This window comes from Pieris napi, chromosome 14 (assembly GCF_905475465.1).
Source record: "Pieris napi chromosome 14, ilPieNapi1.2, whole genome shotgun sequence".
NCBI classification, from domain to species: Eukaryota; Metazoa; Arthropoda; class Insecta; order Lepidoptera; family Pieridae; genus Pieris; species Pieris napi.
The window spans coordinates 9,324,049-9,349,533 of NC_062247.1; the positions used below are offsets into that span (position 1 = coordinate 9,324,049).

The 25,485-nt window shown below is 34.0% G+C and overlaps 2 protein-coding genes across 5 annotated transcripts in view; one reads left to right on the forward strand and one right to left on the reverse strand.

Moving 5' to 3' along the window:
* LOC125055902 (protein lin-28 homolog) overlaps positions 1 to 19,468 on the reverse strand; it is a 78,796-nt gene extending 59,328 nt beyond the window's left edge. Inside the window, exon 1 of the mRNA XM_047658617.1 lies at positions 19,072 to 19,468. The gene's annotated coding sequence lies outside the window, so the exon portion shown is untranslated. The remainder of the gene's footprint in view (positions 1 to 19,071) is intronic.
* On the forward strand, positions 6,444 to 24,544 carry LOC125055901. 4 transcript variants are annotated; one of them, XM_047658615.1, is made up of 10 exons: positions 13,737 to 14,099; positions 14,242 to 14,355; positions 16,665 to 16,711; positions 17,631 to 17,867; positions 18,402 to 18,518; positions 18,670 to 18,711; positions 19,045 to 19,193; positions 19,286 to 19,386; positions 19,465 to 21,609; positions 21,821 to 24,544. In XM_047658615.1, exons 3-10 carry the CDS (start codon positions 16,703 to 16,705, stop codon positions 22,120 to 22,122), a joined length of 3,102 nt encoding a protein of 1,033 aa, XP_047514571.1. In that variant the 5' UTR covers positions 13,737 to 14,099; positions 14,242 to 14,355; positions 16,665 to 16,702; the 3' UTR covers positions 22,123 to 24,544. The 4 variants fall into 4 exon arrangements, with proteins under 4 accessions (XP_047514570.1, XP_047514571.1, XP_047514569.1 ...); XM_047658614.1 differs by lacking the exons at positions 13,737 to 14,099; positions 14,242 to 14,355 and adding an exon at positions 6,444 to 6,676; XM_047658613.1 differs by lacking the exon at positions 14,242 to 14,355.
* Positions 24,545 to 25,485: the final 941 nt, after the last annotated feature.

A 25,485-nucleotide genomic window follows, 5' to 3' on the forward strand; every position in this document is an offset into this window, starting at 1 on the left:
AGCAAAAGTAAGCAAATCTCTCAAAAATAATTGTACATAAACGTATTAATTTTTTTGTAGGAATCCTCGAAAATGCATTTCGTTTTCAAGCATAGACAATGTGTGGATAATATGTGTAAAAAAGTAAATAATTACTGTTGACGTAATCACCAAATAAGCAAATCAAAGACCCCTCCTATGGTGCTTACGTAATACTTGAACGACCCCTTATAGGCAAACATAACAAACACGAAAAGAAATAAAAATACATCGATCCATAGATTATAAAAAGTAACGGAAAATAAAAAACAAAGTCCAGACCCTAGCTTTTATTAGAAATTTCCATATGACTTATTCCAGAAATTTGAGGATAGCAAAACTAACATAGATATACCTACGAAGTTTTGCTCAAATGTTTGGAAACCTAATAGATTTTCATACTCAAACATACAGTTCAATCTGAGAAACTACTATTTTTAATTCGGTTAAAAATAGTCCAAGTAGTTGAGACATGCGCACCGAATGGCGCACGATAAAAGTTCCTTACTGCCTTGCGATTCTGTAACTCACTTTTCGAATTCGAAACAATAAACTACAAGCTCCCTCCTTATCAGAATGCCAAATCGTAAAATGACCATTTCACGACTGATTTGAGAGCGACCGCTGCTGCGATAACCGCTGTGCAAGTTCGAAAAGTGAGTTACAGAATCGCAAGGCTGAACTCACAACCTAGTGGCAAAAGAAAACTGGTAGACCGAGGCTGCGTTGGTGGTATGAAGTTGTCAAGGACCACGAAACGGTAGGTGTTCGAAGTTGGACGAAGAAGCACGAGATTTTGTGATTGTGCAAAACACTTAAGGAGGCTAAGGCCCATAAGGATCTGTACAGTCATTGGTGATGATACATACATGATGCAAAATACAATTCAATTCACTTTTGGAATCTTTTGGGTTTGCAACTCAATTACATAGAAGGATGTAGTCCATATAGAGATTTTAAAACCTCACGTGACTACAACCTTGAATCGTGCTTTTGTTTGTATCACGGAATATATATTTTTAACATTAATGGATATTTTGTACACGTTTTACGGGAAGTTTAAGGTATAACATCAATTTTATTGTACTAATTTAAATGAATATGACTACGTTGATTTTACTGACTTAATTGTAAACGGCCAAGTTCTTTTAATTCATTTATTTTACGGAATAATATAATAAAATTAAAATTAGCATTAAAGACTACTGTGGTTTGTATCACATATTAATACATACATATATATAGCAGTATTGTTTAGTAGCGCGACAAATATATATAATATGGATATAAAATTAGTTTTTGAAGTTACACTTCTTTTGGCGCGTTTGGGAAAAATTATGAGAGTATTTTTTTAAGATGCGCGCGCACACCGTCACAAAAACCGACATCCTTAAGTTAGCATTGTCAACATTTTAAAATAAAAAATGTCCATTTCTTTAATTATGTAGAAATATTTTTTTGTGATATTTAAATAAACTTTATTGAACTAGATAATGCGTTATAATAATCCTTTTTTCTATTGTTAGTGTCGTTTGTTCCACAAACGTAGAATAAGGCGAAAGATAAAAAATTTAAAAAGATTTTTATCTTGTTACGCCAAAGAAGTACAACTTCTAACGCGTGTACATAAGTACACACAATTGTTTTTTTTTTTTAATTTCTTTGTATGTTGGCTAACGTTAGGCTATCTAATAACTGACTAGGTAATCCAGTAGCAAATACCTCAACGTTCTCTCATTATAGACGAAATGTTTCTTGCACTGGATGTTTTCTTTTTATAAACATATTTCATGTGTGTTAAATCTACTATGAACCATATTAACTATCCCTAATATTAAAATATTCTTAACATTTCTTAACTCAATCTTCAAAAACCTTGAAAATTTACAAAATCAAAAGCAATTTATTAGTCGTTAGTATATATAATTGATTAATAGCAGAGCTAGCCGTCGCTCAAGAGAGTTCAACGCACGTCGACTAGCATCACGATTCTACACAATAGCACTTTTTGTGCAGTCTTTTCGGTTATGACATCATCTCAACCATTTTAAATCAAGAAAATCATCACGTGTCTAGTTCTTGTATACACCTGGCTTAAAACATATAGGATAAATTCTTTAAGTTTTTATTATTATTTCCTTTTTAATGAGTTTAGAATTGTTTATAAGAGTAAAAGGTACTAGCTGTTGGCCGATTGTAGTTCGTTTTAATTGGGTTGTAATGTGTTTTACAGCATTTCCCACAATAAATGGAAATATGTACAAGAACTAAAACTTTAGCTTTTACGTTTTGCTGAAATTTATATAACATTAAACTTAAGTCAAGCATGAAATTTTTTAAAGTAAAAATTTGCTATAAAAACATGATAATTTACTTGAGTGGACCTTTTTCAGGAAGTCGTCATTTTTATAGGTATTTTAGTCAAAACCTAGGTTTATAACAAAGATGATTTATAGTCTTAACGCTAGTATGTAATAATATATATATCTTCAATATTTATAACTAATATTTAAGATTTAATAATAATAATGGTCTTATTTTTATAAATGATCTAGAAATTTTGTATTGAAATTGAATTAAGCTTTATGACGAAACTATAGTAGGTTTTAATCGCAAAACTTTGTCTAGGATTAAATTTTCAGTTATGCAAAATTTTAAATAAAATTATATTAATTATTTGTTGACTTAGACTTACGCTTATAAAATTGAAATCTTCATAGTATCAAGGGGAAATGAAGCGAAAAATCAATTTTGCTAATACAGTGTTCGTAATAATACACGAATTACTTGGCATCTTCAATACTTGACAGGGAAGTATACAAGCTTAGTTTATTTCAGTAGGTACAAATGTAATAAGTTCCCTATAAATTTCTTTAATTATATAAGTAAGTAATAATAATTTATTTATTGCAAGAATATGGTACAAAAATGTTAAGGTGGTACAATCGTAAATCGTTCGCATATTCTGCCACACACAATGGCGCGCAAATTTGTCTTAAGGAATTTTACATTATTAGTCAAAGTGAATTCTTATATTATCTATATCGTACATATCATACTTTATCAAATTTTCATTAACTACAGTGTCTCACGCAAATAATCATCTATCGAATAGTACATTTTTTCCAAAAGTAATACACTAATTCGCTATTTAAGTATTCTACGCCACCTGAAACAACGCCAAGATTGATTCTACAGATATTTTTTACATCCAAATTTCATTCCACGATGTGGGTGTCGCAAAAAATCGTGGATAATTTGGAGGTTTCGAGTGGCGTGGTCGGTTCTAGCTTCAAGGCCACGGCCGTTGATCCCAAATCCTGCCGAAGCATCCACTTGTTTGGGCACTTTTTGTCTAATAACGCTCCTAGCATCTATAAAAATCGTTCTGAGTTATTACTTCGGGTATTTCAAACTACAGGTATTATACGTTTTTTACATACCAGGTTTCCTAATGGGTAAAATAATTAAAGGCTGATCTTCGAGGAAGGAAAAAACTTTTTAAAGCATCATAAAAAAAACCTAGGTGCTAAATTTAATTTGGGCAGTAGCAACGCTTAGCAAAATCATAGTTATATGTTATAAATAAACTTTTCTAATTTATATCCTTCAATATGTATATTAACAATACCGCTCAGTATATGCCACGGAATTGATAAGGATTCAAGAGTAATGTAGGCACCGCAATTATATATTCTACCACGTGGTTAAACAATCATACTATTTACACAGCGTATATGTGAAGTATCAAATACATACAGATATTTTACTTTTTGTGTAACAAAAATAAAATATCAATTTCCAATTCTTAAAAGGCCGGCAACGTACTCGCAAGCCCTCTGGCATTGAGAGTGTTCATGGGCGACGGTAGAACTTAAAATCAGATGAGCCTCCCGCCGATTAGCAAATAGAGCACAATTATATATTAAATTTAAATGCTTTGTATGCTGTAAAAATATATATAGAACAACAATAATGGCAGGGCCTATGTTTTTATTCTGTGGTAAATACCGCTAACCGCTGTATTATAGATCTCAAATTAAAAAAAGAACAGTTTTCCCAAGCCTCTTAAGCTATCAAGTTTCATTGTCTCCCTTTTGAATTATTCATTATCCTATTAACTTAAAGATTGTAAATCAGCACAAGTAATTTACGACCTCATTAATATTGGTTTAGAAGAAAGTTCCAACCCTTTACTGTTACATGGCTACTGCATCATAAAAACTATTGTACTTTCTTTCACGCCCAAAGTGATCCAATATATTGTTATGCGGGTCTTTGGGACAAAAGCTAGGAAGCTTGACCAATTTTCAATTACCGTAGAAAGCTTTAGAATTCTCCCTTCGTCTTACATATGCTTTATATTTTTTAAAAACAAAAGAAATCTATTATTTTTTGTGTTCACTGCTGTTTATGAATCAAGCTTTTTTTTATTGAAAGAGGGCAAAAGGGCAGGAGGCTCGTCTGATGTTAATTGATACTCATGGACACTCTCAATGCCAGAGGGCTTACGAGTGCGTTGCTGGCCTTTTTAAGAATTGGTACGCTCTTTATTTGAAGGACCCTAAAACGAATCGGTTCGGAAATACTTCAGTGGGCAGCTGGTTCCATATAGTGGAGGTGCGCGGTAATACCGGTCTCAAAAATTGCTAAATTACGGATAAGATTGAACAATTTGGTATGAAAATACACAAAATTCGAATAAACCTAGTAAGTATGGACAAATTGTGACGGACATATCTGTATCTGAATGACAATATTTCTTAACAGACAAGACTTAATTTTCCACCTGTCAGCGTTATTTATTAATTTTAATATACGTTTTGATCGTATACTTGCTGGTTTCCTCACAATATTCTACTTTACCGTACGAATAGATAAAATAGTATATTGCTACATAGTAGAGAAACGCTAGAAACTACGCACGTAATATGTGCATATACACGCGAAATACACAATTTATCACGGGAAATCAAACAATTTTATTGTCATTGTGTCGCAATGTGTTCTTGGGTCCGTTATATTTTTTATATTACGCACCCTTTTGCGGCAAAAAACCTAAGGGTACGCAGGTAAGCAAATCTCTGATCGATGTACGTGATTATACCAACGATGTTACATAAGTTTTTATAACAGTTATTATCTAACTGTAAACCTTTTGTGTTTCCATATGATTACATCTGATTGTGAAGACAGGCCCCACGTGACATATTATTAGATAATGTATTTGTGTATCGATCTAGGAGGTACTTTGCTTCAGAAACGTATGCGTTGATGGTATATAACCCAAACGCAGATTCTTGACGAATATGATCAAAATTGGCGATGATATCGGGAAGGCTGGATTGCCCTTAATTGGGTCATTACAATGGAGTGCGTGTCTTTTAATTTTATGATTGAATATACTTTAAAGCTAACCTACTAATACAATATTGGAACTAATATAATTTTTTTTTTTTTTAAAGACAATTCACACCAATTGACCGAGTCCCATGCTAAGCTGGTGAAGCTTGTGTTATGGGTACTAGGCAACGGATATACGTATACATACATAGATAGATAGACATATAAATACATATTTAAACACCCAAGACCTAAGCACAACACCAAATGCTCATCACATCGATGTTTGTCTCAGCCGGGGATCGAACCCGGGACTCATGGATTCGCAGTCAGGGGTACTAACCACTAGACCAATGAGCCATCAAATAATTAACCCATGTAGACTTATGATTGTCTGTTTGGATAAATTATTATATTATTACAGTTCCTGGTGTATAGATTACAAGTACATACAAACAAAAAGATGATTTATGGCCAATTAATTGGAATTCAGATTTCTTTCTTTCTACGCATCATGTAGTTACATAGTATTATTGAGATTAGTTGTGGCCATCTATGTATGACGTAGATGTAGAGTTTATATCATAGTAAGAATAAAATAGTGCCGTGAAAATATGAAACGTTTAGGTAGCTTAAGTTTTGTGTGGGTATAGATGGAAGACAAGAAATAAAGGCTGAAAGTTTGTTTTACGACAATACAGTTTACTGGCAATTTTAATTGGACTAATATCTTAATTTATTGAAAACGAAATAGCCACAGAAATATGTGTAAAACTTACAGGACTTTTAATTCATAACATTACAAAATTACATACGTTCAATTTGAGAAAACACTGATTGATGTGATTTGAGTTTATTTTGATTCAATACCAAAATCTTTTTTTTTAACATTTTGGACACAGGAGATTCCAATCTGATTCCAAATATTATTCCTTCCACGGGAATCGTTAAAATATAATTTGACACTTGTACTAGATTACCTTGCCGAGATAGAGCGCGACCATGGCATTGGTGGAGGTTCTATCTCGCTCGCACATAGTTCATTCACCCGGCCTGTGACTGCGGAAGCGCAGCGTCGGCAGTCGGTACGGACCGTCAGGCAAGGAAGGCTCCGACCATGAACTGAGCTGGTTATCAGTTACACCGAGCCATTGCTACCATACACACGATGTAATGTGAACTTAGACTGATTGTAACTCAGATCTCAATTAAAGACTTATTTAATTTTAGTGACTGTGGTGATGATTTATTTAAGTTTAGTGAAAAATAAGGACACATATTGGATTTTATTTAGCACCGGATTATGCTGTTAATGGTGAGTTATATGAGATTGATATAGTAGATATAGTTTATTAATATATTAATTATAGGATATGTTATTGATTATGCTTTATATATGTATTGTATATAGGACAGATTTGGCGCGTAATGAGCACATGTATAAAATTTCTTTAGTTTAAAAGACATCAACGCGCGCATGAAACAATGACACTCTGATTATTTATAAATCACTTATAATATAACCGTATTTTTTATAATTTCTATAACAAAAATTACTAAAATATAATTAATTTAATTATAAGGTTATGTATCTAAAAATAAAAAAAAATTGTATTATTACTTTTAATGTAAAGTATATTTAGTATACGTTCATTGACATCCAATAAAAAATAATAAAAGGTGAGTATGGTATGAATATTATGTTAATTAGAAGCTGCTGTTTCGTATAAAAATGTTCGAATTGTAATGATTTTTAAAATTCTGTAAACAATATTAATTAGGTAGAGTTAGGTAAAATATTTCAGCAAATAGTACATATGTGATGTGTACAGAAATATATGCTTTATAGCTACGTATAGAAGGCGTATAATTACATAAGCGGTTACATCACATAGCCAGGTTTTGTTATTGGTTTGCAAAAAAAGCTCCTTGAACTTGTTGAGTTCACCTTCAAGGTTAAAATTTCGCGCACGTGGTCGTTGTGTAATTTACCCCACCTTGTGGTCAGCCCTTATCTATCAATGACCTAAGTAGGTCATAATTGATTGATATTATCAGAAACTAGATGATATAATTGTAATGAATTGTATTACTTATGTGTGTACTTATGTGTTTGTGTCAAAGATAATTAACACCTATCCCAAAGTTTTTAATAAATAAGTAATTTTTATAGGTAATATATAATTTATCAACAAATTTCCTTGATCTATGTTTGAACTGAATATATGACCAAATGCGCATGACTTCATCACATTCAGAAGCAAAGCTACGTACTGAAAAAGGACATTCACTCAAGCCCCTTAAGTCTGTATATAAACTGTACATACCTACATTTACATAAAATCAAACGTTAAAATGACACAAAAAATTGAGACGACCACGCGAATTTAGCTTTAATAACATCAGCCGAAAGGAGTAATTTGCCGCGCATTGTACTCGCGAATTCGGCAATGACACTGACTATAACGATGATATAACAACAGGCTGACAAACCTGTGAAAAGTCGGTCGTTGAACCGCGACTTCGCGTCGAAGTGCTTTCGCTTACGCCATTTTATATTTACACTCAACGTGATAAAGTTGATTTTTCTATTTACACTTTTTAGCAATTAGGATCCTGAGCTTTTAAAACGCAATATTCGAATTCAAGTGGAATACGAATTCTGATTACCTGTTTTAATTCTCAGAGTAAATAAAAAGTGTGAGTTCACTTACACTATGAGTGCCAGAGGAGTCCTTGATGGGTAGAAAGTAAATGCCTGGTAAACATAAAACGCGTGTGAGCAAGGGTCTTAACGCGTAGAACCTGTTCGAGCAACGGTACCTTGCCCTCCGCACGCACCTATTATGTAATATCCATTTTCATGCCTCAATAGCCGCGTGCATTGTGACCTTTAGCCATGCATTATTAGATCACGATGACACATCAATTCGTCTTAATGCGTTTACAAATTTGCTAGTTATTACATTTGAGCGGTGTTGGCCTAGTGGCTTCAGCGTGCGACTCTCATCCCAAAGGTCGTAGTTTCTTTATATGTGCACATTTAACATTCGCTCGAACTGTGAAGGAAAACATCGTGAGGAAACCGGCTTGCATAAGATCCAAAAAGTCGACGGCGTGCGTCAGGCACAGAAGGCTGATCACCTACTTGCCTATTAGATTAACAAATGATCATGAAACAAATAGAGAAACCTGAGGCCCAGACCTAAAACGGTTGTAGCGCCATTGATTTTTATTTTTTAGGTATTAAATTTATATTTAAAGTTGCTACTATAACACAGTTTACAGAATTTTCACTTGTTATTTATAATGTTAAGATTTGGACTATTTCGTATTTATTTATTAACTACATAATCTCTAGTTATAAATACGTAAGTTATATACTTGCTAAAGCTTCAAACACCTTTAGAGTTAACGTCTTCCTTCGGGTTTTAGATGTAAGTTAAAAATAAAACCCGGTTGAGTTTGTTCTTCTCACAGGGCGAGTTCGAACCTGCCTGTATACTTAGTATGTGTGTACACATTTCTCATATGTACATAATAAACGTTACGACTTTTTTTTAAATTTTAAATTTGATTCCCGGTTTTGTTGGTAAAGAATATGATACAGTTTATTGTCACTTAATACTCATTTATTAGTACCTTTAAGTTTTTAAATGCTTATGAATGAAAAAACTTTCAGAAAGTCGCTAGATGACAACAGATAACGACTATTTAATGAGCTTGGCACTCAAACGTTTTTATTGCTAAGATCTGTAGCTAGTAATACAATTGTATGATATAGTATTATAAAGAAAGCCCTAGATTTAATATAACGATTGTTCCGGTATCATATTAACTGGACAATTATCATTTTAACGCGAGATATATTCATTTATTCAGATAATTATAGCATTATGCAAGAGGGAAATACTTTAGAGGGCATCTACACTGAGAGCCTTCGAACCGTGTCAAGACAGAGGCGACGATGACTTCAGTTGACATTTTATTCAATGAATGAATACACGTGCCATAATTTGTGGTGTTATCACACCAGATGCCAAGTTTTTAATAAAAAACCTTACTTTTTATATTATGAAGGCATGGTTTTGGTGATGTTTTAAGTGTACCTACTATGACTTGACTTAAGCTTTATGAGTCCACGGATGGGTGACATGAAAAATCACATAAGTTTTTTTTTTGTCACTTTCCTGTGATGCATTCTACTTGATCGTTTTTAAAGAATGAAAGTTTTTGTAATACAAACATTCCAAATATAAATAGGAAATACATTAAGCGTTCAATTCACCCTCTTAATTTATTTTTTTGGAAATCACCTAACGGTAGCCTATGGGTACCGTATGAAATCCCTTTGGAGCCAACAAAAAATCCATTTGATAGACTCCTACAGGTACCTGTGGGAACGAATTCCTACATGTGTATGTGTTTAACGTTATACTCACACTGAAAAGTAAGTTAATTTAAAAGGATTTTAATAAAAATAATTAAATTTGAAACGGATCAATGCAAAAACTATCCCAAGTTTTAGTGTGTATATCTTACCCGTGCTACAAAGCACGCGGTTTATTGTGGTGGGTTTCACATACCCATAATATTGCGGGAGATACATAAGCTTAGTTATAGAAAAGTACTAGTTGTAATTGACGTGAAAAACAATTTTGTATCTAGATGTGATCTCCTACAGTGTAAAATAAAGATAACTCAATTCCTATAGATGCAAAATTCTGTGCAATAAGGTAATTTCGTATGACTGTTGCGTCTCGGTTGTAAACCTATTTGCTAGTATGATTCACAGCACAGTTACATTGAGACGTGCTCATATCTACCATTTAGCATGTTAGGCGTGAACGATTTTCCTGTTTATAAAATGTTACAGTAATTTGTTAAATGCAATTTTATTTAATTAGAAATTTCCGCCAAAACAAACTAGAAATAAACTAAAAATCTCATAAAAATTATGTCTTTTAATGCCGTTCTAATTTGGAATTTAAAGTTCAAACTTCCGCCAGAACATGTTAGCTAAGAAGGCTGTTGAAAGTAACTTTATACTTTACCACAATCTATCGATTTCTTTCACAGATTTAATTCTTCTCAAATTCTAACGGTAAACCAACAAAGGCTCTGCTGTTATTATCCGGCTTAAAAGCTCTACCTGCCCGCGGCAAACACTTGCTTCGAAGCTTTTTGCTAACCATAGATAATTATGAACCCGCATTGTCATAAATTTCGGATTTTTAATGGATATCATAAACCGGAGATGTGAAGCAAATAATTGCTTTATGGGCTCAAGTTTTTCTGACTTTTAAAACGTCTAGTTACTTAAAAACATCGAAATCAAAGTCAAGATTTATGTGAACGTCGTTACTCTTAAAATATGTAACAAACGAGTGTTATTTAAGTGTTAAATATAAGTAACAATGGAAAGTAAACCGTGGTTAGCTCGATCGATGAAAGTAAGGCCGGTGCTAGGTCCCGTTATCCGGCCGGGCTCGGGGCACACGGAATACTAAACGATGACATACTACGCGGCTTTTGACCCTAGCCTAACATTCTAGACTAGAACTTCGCACCTCTATGGCTGATTTAGCACCTAAGTTAACTGTATTTAGAATCTACTTAAAGAGTATTATTACAATTGTGAAGCGATGTTCATAATAATTACTCATATTATTCAATCGGATATAAATAAATTTAAAGTATAAACAAATAAACATGAACTATTCGTATAACGTTAAAGCTATGCCGTTTTGCGCAATAATCATTTAAGTTAATTACCGAACTTCCAGGAACTTAATAAACAATTTGTACGACTGTTTTTTACGTACCCTATCTTTTACTCTCGTCTGTCTTTGTTGCATTGTTGCCGTATTTTGTGTGAACGTTAAAAAGAGGACGTTTTTATTTGCAACGAAAAAATGCAATTTGTGCAAACGGCACTTTTTGGCAAAAAATCAAAAGACTTCGTTAAACAAACGAACCCTTGTTTCGTTTTGTCTGTCATTATTTCAAAACCGTAACTTGTTTGCCGACAATACAATAGAAAATTGCACATTTCGCGCGAAAAGTGAGAAGGGTCATAAAGCAATTAAAATTTCTATTGCTTTAAAACATCTTTGTTTTATAAGAGCTTTCAGACGATATAAGGAAGAGGGGACAATGACCTTACGCAAAATTCGCTGCATTGGGCTAGGTCTAGTGCATGCGCGTACCACAACACGGAAACGTAACGAGAGGGAGCGAATTATGCGCCTACAACGCGGCTAGAGCAGGAAAAATGCATGAATGAGTATTGAAGCCTACCCCAAGAAGGGGGGAATCGAGTTTGCACAAGCAACACTTCCACAGACATAGCCACACCATGCTCTGTCGAGATCGATAAACGCTTTTCAATAAATTACATACATTTACGAATATTTCAAGTTTGCAAATCCGTTATTTAAAAGTTCCATCAATATTTATGAGTCATGTGTCAAATAAATTTATTCCTTTAATCTAGATTAAATTTTCGATTAGTTTTATTGGTCCTAATTCTGATATTAAATCGTCTATGTAGCTAGTTTTACGATTTTAATTAAAGTGTCGTAATCTGTTCTGTAAAAAGTTGTAAACATTCACTCCCTTCACGAATTAAATACTCAATTAGGCTTTTACTTTAAAATAAAATTTAGATAAAAGGCCTGCAGAAAAGTCATGTCATCGACCTCGGTGCCGAATACTCGCACAGCAGACGCATTTTCTCTCACACACAGACGAATTTATTCGCGTGCCCAGGGCTGGAGCGAGACGCCAAGTGACGCCGGGCGGCGGGGGCTAGTGGGACGAGGCTCAGGCCGTTCACCCCGGAAGATTCAGTGTTTTGATACCGTTCAAGCCTCAAATGTTGGAAAACTGCATTTTCTTTGCGCTTCGCTTTTCACGCTCTAATTGACCGGCAAATAACGTGACGTATTCATATTAGTTTGTCTTAGTTGATGTTTTTACAACCTGTTACAATTTGGGTTGGTTCAAAAAAAAATCATACAAATATGTAGTCATTTTATCATAAATCTTTGAATTAAATGAGCATGCTAAAGGTTACGATAACATGTCGACCAACAAATAATTGTTGTTATAATAAAATATTACATAAAAAACTATCAATACTTTATAAGTAAAGTACCCGTTTGTATAATTGTAATGAAAGAAAAATAAATATCAAATAAAAAATACAATGTTATTAGAACTCCTTGAAGAATCTGAAAAGGGTCGTTAGAAAAAGAGCAGACGTTAAGGCAGGTCAGGACTGCCATAATAGGGTGAGCATTGCATTTCATTGTGTAATATACATATTTGGATAAAAAGGGTATTAAGCTATTAAGTAGATGTAATATGTTTGATTGTAAAAATAGTAAATAAAACGTGTATTTCTGTATATACATTACGCCTTTCCAAAAAAAGTAACTTTGTAACTAAGTAGTTTTTCGTATAATTGAAAAAATATATAAACGTATGATTAAAAATTAATGTTTATATTTTCTTTCTTCAACGCAAAATAAAACATGGTAACTCTTAAATCTAACCCGGAAATACAACTTATAAATAGTTTGTTAAATAAACTCGGACAACCGATTAATAGCCATAAATAGTAAAATCAATATTGTATAATAGAAGGTGGTGGGTGTTTGCAAGTACCATCCACGGGAGGCAATGCAACGGCCGACCCTTACTACGAAAAGTCTCCATTAAAATCGACTCAGCGCTACCATACTACGAGAAATATACGGTGTAACGAGGGAGGGATTATGCAGTATACCGGATTGCAGTCGTGGTGCACGAGTAAGGGTATGTAGGCTGTGTCGACGACCCGTGATAGTGAAAGCTTGTTCCGGGGTGGTTTGCGGCGCCCGCCCGCCCTGCCATGGCTTTCGCTACCGTTGCACGCTACTCGCTACACGCCGTGTTAACTATTTTCTGTTTATTACACTTTCTTAGTGAGCACTGGCTAAACCAGAATTATTTCACGACGTATGTTTCATAGATTTTGTGTAATTACCTTCGATGCACGTGCATAGTGAGATTTTCGCGGCATCCGGTGGTTGCTTCTTGGTATTACGTCAGCAGTAGCGCGCAGCACGCGGTTTCGGGAGCACGGTCAGGGCGCCGGGCACTCCAACAGCAATGAACTTGAATGCAGCGCGCGGCCGCACTGCGCCGCACCGTCCCGCTCTTCTCTAATTGGAGAACACTAGGCGCGAACGTGACGACACTGCACTCGCCATCAAATTCGTCCGCATTCTCCATCACGAGCCGCTTTCATCGTCGATGCGTTTATCGGAACGAGACGCGAATATGTGTGTCGATTGCATTCTCGCTGTAAAAGTGCATCTAGGTCGGTCGGCGTAGCGAGTCGGGTTAGTGCGACGCGCTCCGTGGCTAGACGTGGGGCAGGTCGCCGGTATTGCATAATGCGCCCCGTGGGCCGTGAGCCCTCTCGCAGCCCGCCGGCGCTTGTGAGCACCTAGCTGTGCGTAGCTGTGCCGCTTTGCCCGCGTCAGTGGTAGCCGGCGAGCCGACATGAGAGCGGCGCGCTGGCTACGGCCCATAGTACCCTTATTAACGCTCCGTATACTCCTGGAGTATATCAAGTCTCTCGACACCGCTATACATTCAAAACCTATTAATTCTTTACCAAAGACGTTTCTCATAACGCGGACATAAACTGTAGTTTTAGGAAGACATCTTAAACAATGAGATTTTTTGTAAGTATTATTATTAATCATAGTGAGTGTTGTGCGTTGTGTAAGTTTTAATAGCAAAATCTTTTGATTATTTTACACGGTGAGCCTAAAAGTGATTCGTAAATAAACTTATTTTAGATAATACTTTTATGTATTTTTAAAGAATGCCTGAAACAACATTGCGTTCCTTTGTTTTAACACTAGAGCCAAAAAGTGAACTGCTAGTAAATTACCTAAACTCGCAAAAATTAAATCTCCAATACTTCTGTAATATAAGGTATGTAGCCAAAACATGCATCTATTTGTAGTAGAAACAGCGACGTATACATTATTATTAGACCACAAGGTTAGTTTCCCGTTGCTCAGAGCTATATTACATAATTTATTAACTATTAATTTTAAAATAATTAAATGATTATAACCAAATTGAAGTGTTCATATAAGTCAGTACAGTGAGATCTTATTATTGGACAATGTAATGATATTATTACAAAATAATTCCCCACTTTCTAAAGCTAAAATTGGCCGGTAACTTAAACTGTATAAACCATAAACTATTGTACACAGGTTTTGCTAATTATTGAAAAATATATCTCCAAATCCATAGAAACTAAACAAGAGGAACTTATCAAATGTAAAAATAAATAGTACAATTGAGTTACTAAATTAAATAAGTATGAAAATGTGCATAATGATAATTTTCTAAAAATAATGAAATAAATATGAATTTCAATATTAAATGAGCGATGATGCGCTCAACGTGCGCTCGCGCAAAGGGCAAGTTCAAGAGCAGCTCAGTCGCAACGCCAAGGTTGCTTCCTGGTGCGCCGTGCGCGCAATGCAGTTACGCGCTAAATATTACAGCATCGTTTTGCATTAATTTATCTTTTACCCAGCCCTGCGATTCTGTAACTCACTTTTCGAAGTCACACAGCGGTTTTCGCATCGGCGGTTGCTCTCAAATCAGTCGTGAAGCAGTCATTTTATGATTTGGCATTCTGAAAAGGTGGGAGCTTGTAGTTTATTGTTTATTAGAATGACAAATCATAAAATGACTGCTTCACGACTGATTTGAGAGCGACCGCCGATGCGAAAACCGCTGTGTGAGTTCGAAAAGTGAGTTACAGAATCGCAGGGCTGCAGTGAAACATAAACCTATTGTCGGGGTCTATTTGTGTTTTATTTTAGTCTTTGGTTAGATTAGTATTTCATTAAAAACATTTTTAATTTTTAATTCATTGAGTAAATCAAATTTGGATTTATTATTTTGCTTAAATATGCGGAAAGAAAGGTTTTTAAGGAACCTGAAGTGTGATAAAAAATGTGGTAGTAAAATGATTGGTTAATCAAAATGCTGAAGGAAAAACATAGAAATCTAAAGAAGATATTTATTACATCAAGTAGATAATAGAGTAATGAATATAATGTATGTTAATTAACCTTCAAATTACATATAACTATTATAATTATTTTATTTTATTCAATTACTTATAAATATTATTTACATAAGCACGTATACATAAGTGAAGTTCCTTTGAATTTCTTAATCAAATTTATGAAAATCTAATTAACAACACTATAACTTTTAAATGCATTTTGTGTATTTGAAAAAAACTATAAAACAAGAGGAACATTATTGAAATTTATTTAATTATGTTAATTAAACCGTTTTCTTAGAAGTTGTGGTATTGAATCGAACAAAAGTATTAAAACGCTTAAATAAAAAGATGCTATTAGAAGAAAACTCTCACTGATTATTTTTCAATATGAATAACTCAGCGGAAAAATAATGGTCTTGGAGAATGATAAGGATAGTTAAGTGTACAGATAAGGACCGAAGTCTCGTGCAGACGATATTATGAATGTACAGTGTACACATCTGTTATCTTATTTCAGTCACGTGCGAAATTAATTACAATATAATACTAATAAAGTCTATATATATTGATTAACGCGTTAATCAATGCTGGGATCAAAATAAAAGGTCTTGTGCTATAGGCAACCGATCTCTTGTAAAAAGACAATATGCTCCCGAAAATTGTTTTATCATAATACAACTTATTTAATAATATATTTTAGTTATTATATGTTAAGGTTAGTTATTTATTTCAATGTATAATGTATTAATTAGTTATATATTTTCTATTCAGACTTTTAATTAATATTTGCGTGAATGAAATAAATATTTGATATTAAAGAACATATCGATATTTAAAACTTATTTGTTACTTATTAATTTATTATAAATCTACGAGCTAAGGATTATTTCTGCTCGCTGTTTTTTAGCTTCATAAGCGTTGCGATTAGTATTAAGAATATATCCAGTTGTAAGCACTCTCTTAGTGTTCATTTATAACATTTCAAAAAATCAGTATACTTTTGATTTTGATTGACATAGAAGAAAATTTAAAAAAAAAATTACTATTATAAAAGTAGACTGGTTCATAAAGAATGTTTATAAATGAAATTATCTACTAACTAAAAAGTATGTTTTCGTTTACTTAACATATGGTACATTTAATTATTGATCTTGACTTTAATCTAGATTAAGATAAAAAATTCTAATTGTTTTTTCGTTTGTTTCAGATACAATTATAAAACAACAAAGACTTTAAATCAACAAAATGAGACTGGTGAGTTATTTGATTTTTTATTTATTTTATTGGATTTTTAGCTGCTGAAAAGTGTATATTTGAACTTGTCGAATAGCCATTCAATATATTTCGTGGATGTTTTTTTTTAATTTAAACATAAACGTATCATTTAATACAAACAAAAACACACACACATAAACACACAAAATCACAATAGTCAAATAAAAAACCATTAAATAAAAAATATAATGAGAAATATATAAAAAAAATCCTTTTGCCCGTTCGGTTCGTTTCAAGTGTGTTATGTTGGCCCTGGCTCATCTTTATGCAGAGAAGTAGAATTTGTCTACCATTTCAAATTTAATCTATTGATATTGATACTGATTGAGATTGTTAAAAAAAACAAAAGTTCCTTTGTAAATAAAAAAAAAATTCTACATACATCTTTTTCATATACATTTTGGGGACATAGGTTTTGCTTAAAATATAAATAGGCAAGGGGGAAGTCTGTGCGCAGTGAAAAGTGCGCATTTGAAAACTGGGTCAGTAGTGGCACCGCCTCTTTATCGAACAACGACATCCTCACAACCCATTGACAAATACACCCTCGTCTTAAGCGATAAGGTTTAAAATTCTTTGACATTTAACAGAAGGATGAAGTGCATTTCGTTTGCATATTTTCGGAGCTGAAAATTAATGACACTTGACACACTTACTTCGCCTTAATTTGTTACAATTTTTTTATATTTTCCTTTAAATACTACATACGCTTAAGTAAACTAGACAATTTTAACTCACAGCGCGATGCTCCAAGGAAATTAATAGCAAATGATAAATATTTTAGATATAGCAGAGAACCTGATTGCCGTTTATTACAAAAATTATGAATGAAATAAATGTAAAAATACTGTGTGAAGATGAGAATAATACAATAATGTTGTTATTGATGTTCCTATAGTCAACCAGCGAAGAAATCCCCAGCACAACGGTTGGCCGTACAGCCAGTCCTAATATTGGTGTCGTCAATGATGCCTATGACGTCACCAGGATGAGGGAAGAGGAGTTTGAGAGGCTCACAGTATACATCGTTCCCGATGTGCCCTGTGAGAGAGGAGTGTCCAATAGAGCTGAGAGAACACTACCTCGCAGTTTGGCTTTAAGACCTTCTGCAGTATTATCTACGCCTAACACACCGGTAAATAACTTGCTTTAATCGGTTTTAGTAGGTCTTAAATTTAATACTTAAAGAATTAATTAATAGTAATAATAATAGCCTTTAATTCAGATACATTTATATTTAAATACGTTTCTATTTCAATCTTCCTTTAGTGTATCTGTGTACCCTTTTTGGCAAAGGCCTCATCCAAATCCCGCCATTCCTCTCTTCTCTAAAGAATTATTATCTTTCATTAAGTAGAAATATTTATCTACTGCCCCCTGTCTCGATTCAAATCAAATCAAAATTAAAAAAATTAAATCTTGCAAATAAGAAGCATTTTAGTGGTGAAAAATTTATTGATGATTTCAAAAAATATCCAGTTTCTTTTGAATTTAATCGTTACAATGAAATCTTTCCTCTTTATGAATTAGTATGAATGTTTGCATAACAATTTAGTTCTACTAGCTATAATAGTCATATATCATCTATTAGTCTTTGAGACAAGCCATGTAAGAACGGCATTAGATTATGTTTTAAAACTATGGTTATAAACTTATACCAATATTTCAGACTGAAGGAGTTTGGAGCACGGGTGTAATACCACGAGGTACAAGGTTCGGACCATTCGAAGGAACAAGAACGCCAAACAAACCCAATGACAAAGTATCGTGGAGGTACTACTGGAGGGTAAGCTATTTAAACTTTTATCCGCTTTTACGCTGTTGTATAATGTCAAATTACATCTAAAAATTTCATACTAATACTCCTTCTAAAGCAATTTCTTTACTAATGTTTTATAATACACTCTTTCTCTAACATATTCCTCTGTCTGGGCCAGGTACAAGAAACGGTCAGACATCACACTTATGGAAACATTAAGGTGAGATTGGGTTTTCTTTTACTTAATATGCTTAATGGTTTATGGCTTATTAACGCTCTTCAAACGGCCACTATCTTTCACGTCCCACTTCATTATGACATTGCATTTTGTCCTTGACTTAATAACAAGCACGTTACTATCAGTCGCACGCGTATTATAAATATATAACACGTGATAGCAGGGCAAAACAGTATAAGTTAAAAAGTACCATAATAAATAGCCCTACATTATATAATTATTTAATTGAAATGTAAATCTATTCACGAATGAAGTGTGATTAATTTCTTTATCAATTAAAAGCCGCAATTAATAAATGACATCTTTAACTTACAGATATTCAAAGATAGTGACTACTATTACCTTGACGGATCAGACACCAGCGTAGCGAACTGGATGAGATATGTTGCCTCGGCGTACTCGCTGTCAGTAATGAACCTCGTCGCGTGCCAACACCAAGAACACATATATTTTTACACTATCAGGTAAAACTCACTTTTCACAGCACTTACAAAATGTCAAAAAACTATCACATCTCTAAATAATTACGGTTTTTCATTGCTGTGTATAATTTCAGAGACATTTTACCAAACGAAGAGCTGATGGTGTGGTATTGTAAAGACTTTGCAACTAGGCTTGGTTACGACATCGATCCGGAAAGAGCAACATATTCTATATGTTAGTATTTATTCTGAAATAAAAACTCCTATATCCAACAATATGTAGATTGTTTTCTAACTATTCTCTATTTTTTAGGCAAAGAAGAAACAATCAAAAAAGCATACGGCCTGCCGCCAGCACCAGTACATCCTGAAATAGCTTTTAATCATATGAAATATGTTCTTGGACTATCCAATGCTAAAGAAATGATGGAAACAGATATACCTAGCAGGCGAATTAAGCGTGAAAACAGTGACAAAAATAACAGTGAAATCGCACCTAGAATAGATGTATCATCTAATGTTATCCAACCAAAAATGGAAAACTCGCATATCTTAAGCGAGCACCGTCCTATATCTCCTATTGGATTAATGCAACCACCATCACCTAAATTGCACCACAGAGATGCCACGTTAATTATTCACCAACACAAAGAGAGTACTTCGCATTTAGTAATACATCAGATGGAAAATCCAAGGATACATAGCAGGTCACCTTCTCAAATGCATCACCATCGAGATATGCGCGGCCCTTCACCGATGGCTCTACATCCAGGTAGCAAATCGCCAAGTCTCTCTCATTGCGTACCATCTCATTATGAGCACCAACTTACTCCTAATGACGGGTCTGTAAGGTCAGACGAAGGGTACCATAGCAATGGTTACCACGATGAGTTTACACCACCAGAAGACTCCAGTGATTCCGACGTAGAAAACTACGTATTGGACTGTTCAAATAAGACAAATGAACCTAAAGAAACCGTAATCGTTCAAAAAGTAGAACAAGATATGCATCGTAACGAATTTAGGAAAGTGAAAATAAAAATGCCTAGAGCATATCAATACCAGAATGTTAAGGATATGGATTGCGAAAGTGAAAAGGAGTTGATAATTGCGGAAGAGTTAGCAAATACATCGCCACAAAATTTATCACCTCCTCGGAGAGACCCAGCCACATCCACTGTAATTGTATTAGAATCGTCACAAAACACAGTAGTTCCTATAAACAAACCGTACTATGAAGACGGTGCACTTTCACCCTCACCACAACCGGCATTCCTGAGGTATTCACCACCAGATACAAGAATTTTAGAAACTATTCTTACCGGAAACAGAATGGACACTAATAACAATGATCCAAACAGAAGACAACCAAATGCAACTCCACCTCCATCATCACCCACGGAAATGGCATATTCGTATAAGAAAAGTCAAAGATATGGCAATGCTTGTAGTCCCGACTCAAGTTCAAACCTAACACCTTTGCCATCTCTTTTGCCATTACCTCAACAACTGCCAACTCCTAACTCAGTTTCTCTTTATGCTGCATCACCACCACATACCATACCTCACACGACAGAAATCCGGGAAATAAGAGAAATACGCGAAATAAGAGAGACACGTTATGAAAGTCACTATCCAAACTACTCCTACAATCTGTATTCTCCGCCGAATTCAACCATAATTACACAGCTTGGTTCTCCTCCGACTACATATTCTCCTACGGTAACATCATCCCATCAATATGAGAGAAATCAAAACGGACAAGGCAATCATCACTACCCATCGTCAACTAGCGTCATTACTTTGAAAAACTGCTCACAATTAAGCTTAATACAAAATGGTAACCCACTGGTACCGCAGCATGGCAGCCTAAGTCCTGACGGTTCATGCAATATGATGATGGGACCAATGAGCCCCAATTCACAATCATCGCGTGGCTACAGAAGTCTACCATACCCTTTAAAGAAGAAAGATGGAAAAATGCATTATGAATGCAACGTTTGTTGTAAAACGTTTGGCCAGTTATCAAACCTGAAAGTACACCTGAGAACACACTCGGGCGAAAGACCGTTTAAATGTAATGTCTGCAATAAATCCTTCACACAACTCGCACATTTACAAAAACATCATTTAGTACATACTGGAGAGAAACCGCACCAATGTGATATTTGCAAGAAAAGGTTTTCATCGACGTCCAATCTTAAGACACACTTGCGATTGCACTCCGGACAGAAACCATACGCCTGTGACCTATGCATGCAGAAATTTACACAGTTTGTTCATTTAAAACTTCACAAACGTCTTCATACAAATGACAGGCCGTACGTTTGCCAAGGATGCGACAAGAAGTACATAAGCGCTTCAGGTCTCAGAACTCATTGGAAAACAACGAGCTGTAAACCGAACAATATTGAAGAAGTTTTGGCTATTACCAACGCAGCGAACACTGAATGCATGGGTAAGTAATCAATTACTATAAATTTATATCTAAGTAAATATTTAATAATTAATAGTTTATTTAATGTTAATATCACTTTTAGTGCAATAATATGCTGCAATAAGCGCACAGTCGCGTCGCTCACTAAGCGGCGATGCACTTTCTCTCCGTAGGTGTACAACTTTCACTTGCGCTGAACGCGACCGATTTCATTTTCGCGTGCACTTTGCAGGTAACGTCGACAAAGACTGCCACGAGAGAGAGGGGCACGAAAGTTACGAAGTGCACTCCGCATCGCAAGGAGGGGCTATGACCGGTGGGGCTCGCAGTCTATCCCTCGGAGAAGCTATGATGGGAGCGCACACGACCACACCGCATCTAACAGGACACGGTCACATATCACCAGGACCCGGCCAGTACCGCAGCCTGATGCCCGCCCAAAGTGAACATGACCAGCACTACTCGAATGGGTCAGCTGAAACCAGGCCCACAGTGATAGAATCGAGCCAGCCTCTAATCATCGAGTGCACTTGAGGCCCAAGTCTAGCCTTCTAAGCAGTCGCCGTCACACGCACTTTGCGTGAAAGCCCGCCGCGTAATGTGATTTCAGTCTTGTGATTAAGTGAAAGTATCATTATATTAGAGACACATTCGTGTTTATTCGTCTCGTCTCATTCAGTGGCTATGAGATTATGAACATTATCGTGTATATTTGTATAGAAACCTGTAAGTTAGAAATAGTCGTATTGCGACGTATTAAGTACTAAGTACTGACATAGAATTCATCCATTATAAGACTATCTAGTTGTAGAGGGCCTGGAGTACTTGTAGACTCAGCCTTTTTTAATATAATGCTCAATTTTTTTACTTTTGTTTCTATTGTAAATAGAATGTTTCGCCATAGACTTATTGTTATAATTTAATTTTTCTAAACGCATGTACATATATTATTTGTAAAATATATTCTTGGTATAATTCGATCTTAAACTTCCTATCTTTAGAATTTAACGTATGTAATGTTACTCGCTGGTGACATAATACTTACATAATTTTGCATTGTGAATTTTATACTTGCAAAGCTTAATATTTCACCAAAGAACCACATCACAATTATGTTTCCCGTTAACGTTTTCTAATTTAGACGAAAACAGAAAACTACATCACCATAATCAAACTTTTATAAAACAAACTGAAATTAAATTAGTATTAGTGCCAAAAGCGCGAACATATTTTAATGATACTTTTAAGTTATCCTAATAATATTCGTATTATAGTAAATCATTGTTCCTAAAGAATAATTGGAGAGTACTCGTAAGTGCGTATTTGCGTCAACTTAATTCTAATATTACTTAGATTAGATCAAACTGTGTACATTACCCCTATGCTAGAACAAATGGTGCTTCACATCGTAGAGTATTAGTCGCCAGAGTCAGTCACTTCGAGAACTGACCGACTTATAGTCGGCGACTAAATACTATTTTTAATTCACCGTGTTTACTAGTTACTATTTCATATTCGAAATTCAAATTACGATTCTCCTAATCAAAAAGGCTGAAATGCAACGCGACGATTGGCAAACGTTATCATTATAGGGTTCTGGTATACATAACGTATACGTCATCTACTTATAACTGATACGTGACGTAGACCAATCCGTAGCTTTTTCTATATTTCTATTATTCTTGCAATAAATTTTTATACGCATTCTCTTATAAACATTACTTGCTATTTTATGACAAGCATTTATAAAAGCTAAATGTATCGTTCAATAGTAACTATATAAAGATAACCAGTAAATGTTTGATAGGATCATTAAAACACCATTTATATGTGTGTTCGTTGTGATGACTATATTTTCATACTTTTGTAATGTAGGATTTGTAATTACTTGTATTAAACTTTGTGACCTTTCAAAGAAATCATATTGTGAAAAGAAAAAGTGCATTTATACGTTATTAATTATAGTATTAAATTTGTTTAAAACAGTAACTCTACTATAAGTTTGAAAACGTTTAAAATGCTGATTAAAATCTGCGTAAATGTTAAGACGGTTGCATTTTATAACTTTGTCAAAGTCAAGTTAGAGATTACGGTAGGGAAAGTTTAACGAGATATTTTTCAATCAAACTAGACGATTCTTCGTAACATTACGGTCTATATCGAACGAACTTTCCATCTTAAGACACACATGTAAATGTACCTTTTTGCTCTTTATAATCAATGTTTTAATTCAGTATCATTATTTCAGAGTCTATTTCGCATCCTTGTTATTGTTATGGTTTTAAAGTTTAAGCAACAGTATGCACTAAATGTTATGATTGTTATCTTTCTCAGCGTTTTTGTTTAACAGTAAGATGTAATTTATTCTTGATTGTATTTTACCAGAAATGTGATTGTATTTTAATGTCATTCAAAAGAATATAACAAGTGTATACTTGACATATAAACGCACAAATACGTAGTAAAATATTATGTTGCCAGTATATATTTATATACCTCATTTTATAAAGTACAATCACAACCCAAGCTCTTCTGTAATATTATGGATTTATTTGTATCGTTACATCAATAAGGTTTTATTTAGTTATTCTATCTGGATGTTTTATGTACATTTATTTCAATGTAAATATGTAAATTCCGTTGTTTCCAAGCTAAACATGACAAAATTCGATTTTCATACCATAATTTTGTATAAAAGTAACTAAAATAGTATAGTAAGTACTTACTTAATATAATAAGTACAATGTCACGGTATGTCAAAATAAGCAATATTATAAATGTATTTTAAATCTTCCGCTACAATATTTGCATTTGCGGATTACCTTATTGAAAGGTGTTTATGTAATATGCCAGAAATACCTATAATCACTATAAAGGCCTGTAATTTTGTACACTTTGATCGACGGTTAATATTTTACAACACCAAATCGATTAAAAAGAAAAGTAAAATTGAAAACGAAGTTTCATTTTATAACCTTTCACCCCTAAAGAATAAAACACTTCAAAAAGGTTAATTTTGAAGTGTTTAATTCTGTAATACAACAAAGTTCATGTCTATAATGGTACTCATTCATAAAAAAAAACATTAAAAGCGTTAGCCGACTCAAGCAACAATCTTTTTTAGAACATGTTTTTTTATTGAAGCAACATTAAATAATAAATTAAACATACAAGTACAACATATAAGTAGCTGTAGTGCACAACCACAAGTGGGATAAAATCCCACATAAAACCATCCAAAGGAATAAGGTTAAAAAAGTTTAGTAGGTCATTATCATTTATCGATGTATATCTTTTACTATTAGGTTTAACAGAAATGAAGTATAGTTTAGAATGCGTCCTTTGATTTTTATTTGAAAGCTTATGAAATTCATTGCTATGAACTACTGACCGAAAATTTATGTTCCAGGTAATATTTAGAAATGACTCGGGGAAATATTTTATTTATTATTATTTCCTAATATTTTTCTTGAGATGGGTTTGAGTACTGATAGTAATAATTGTTTTGGGTTGGAAGGCATAAAATGCTGATCAACAAATGTTTCCCTCCATACCTCAATCTTTTGTGTCACTGGCTGTTTAGTCAAAAACATCTTTAAATAAACATTAATAAGTGCATCGATTTTGTAAATTACGTGTATAAATAAAATTAGTTCCTTAATATTTCAGATAAAAACTAAATGTTCCCAATAAACCTTTTTAAACGACACGGCTGTGGATGCATGTTGCACCGCGTTATATTTCAAAAATTATTACGCCATGGCTATAAGAATATTCCTTAACTTCCAAGAAGTTATAGATCACTGCCGTGTAATATAAGGGGAAGGTGATTAAATTTTTAAATTCAAGGTGCTTTTATAGCGTGGGCGAAAATTTGGCCTATAAGTTTGACAACAA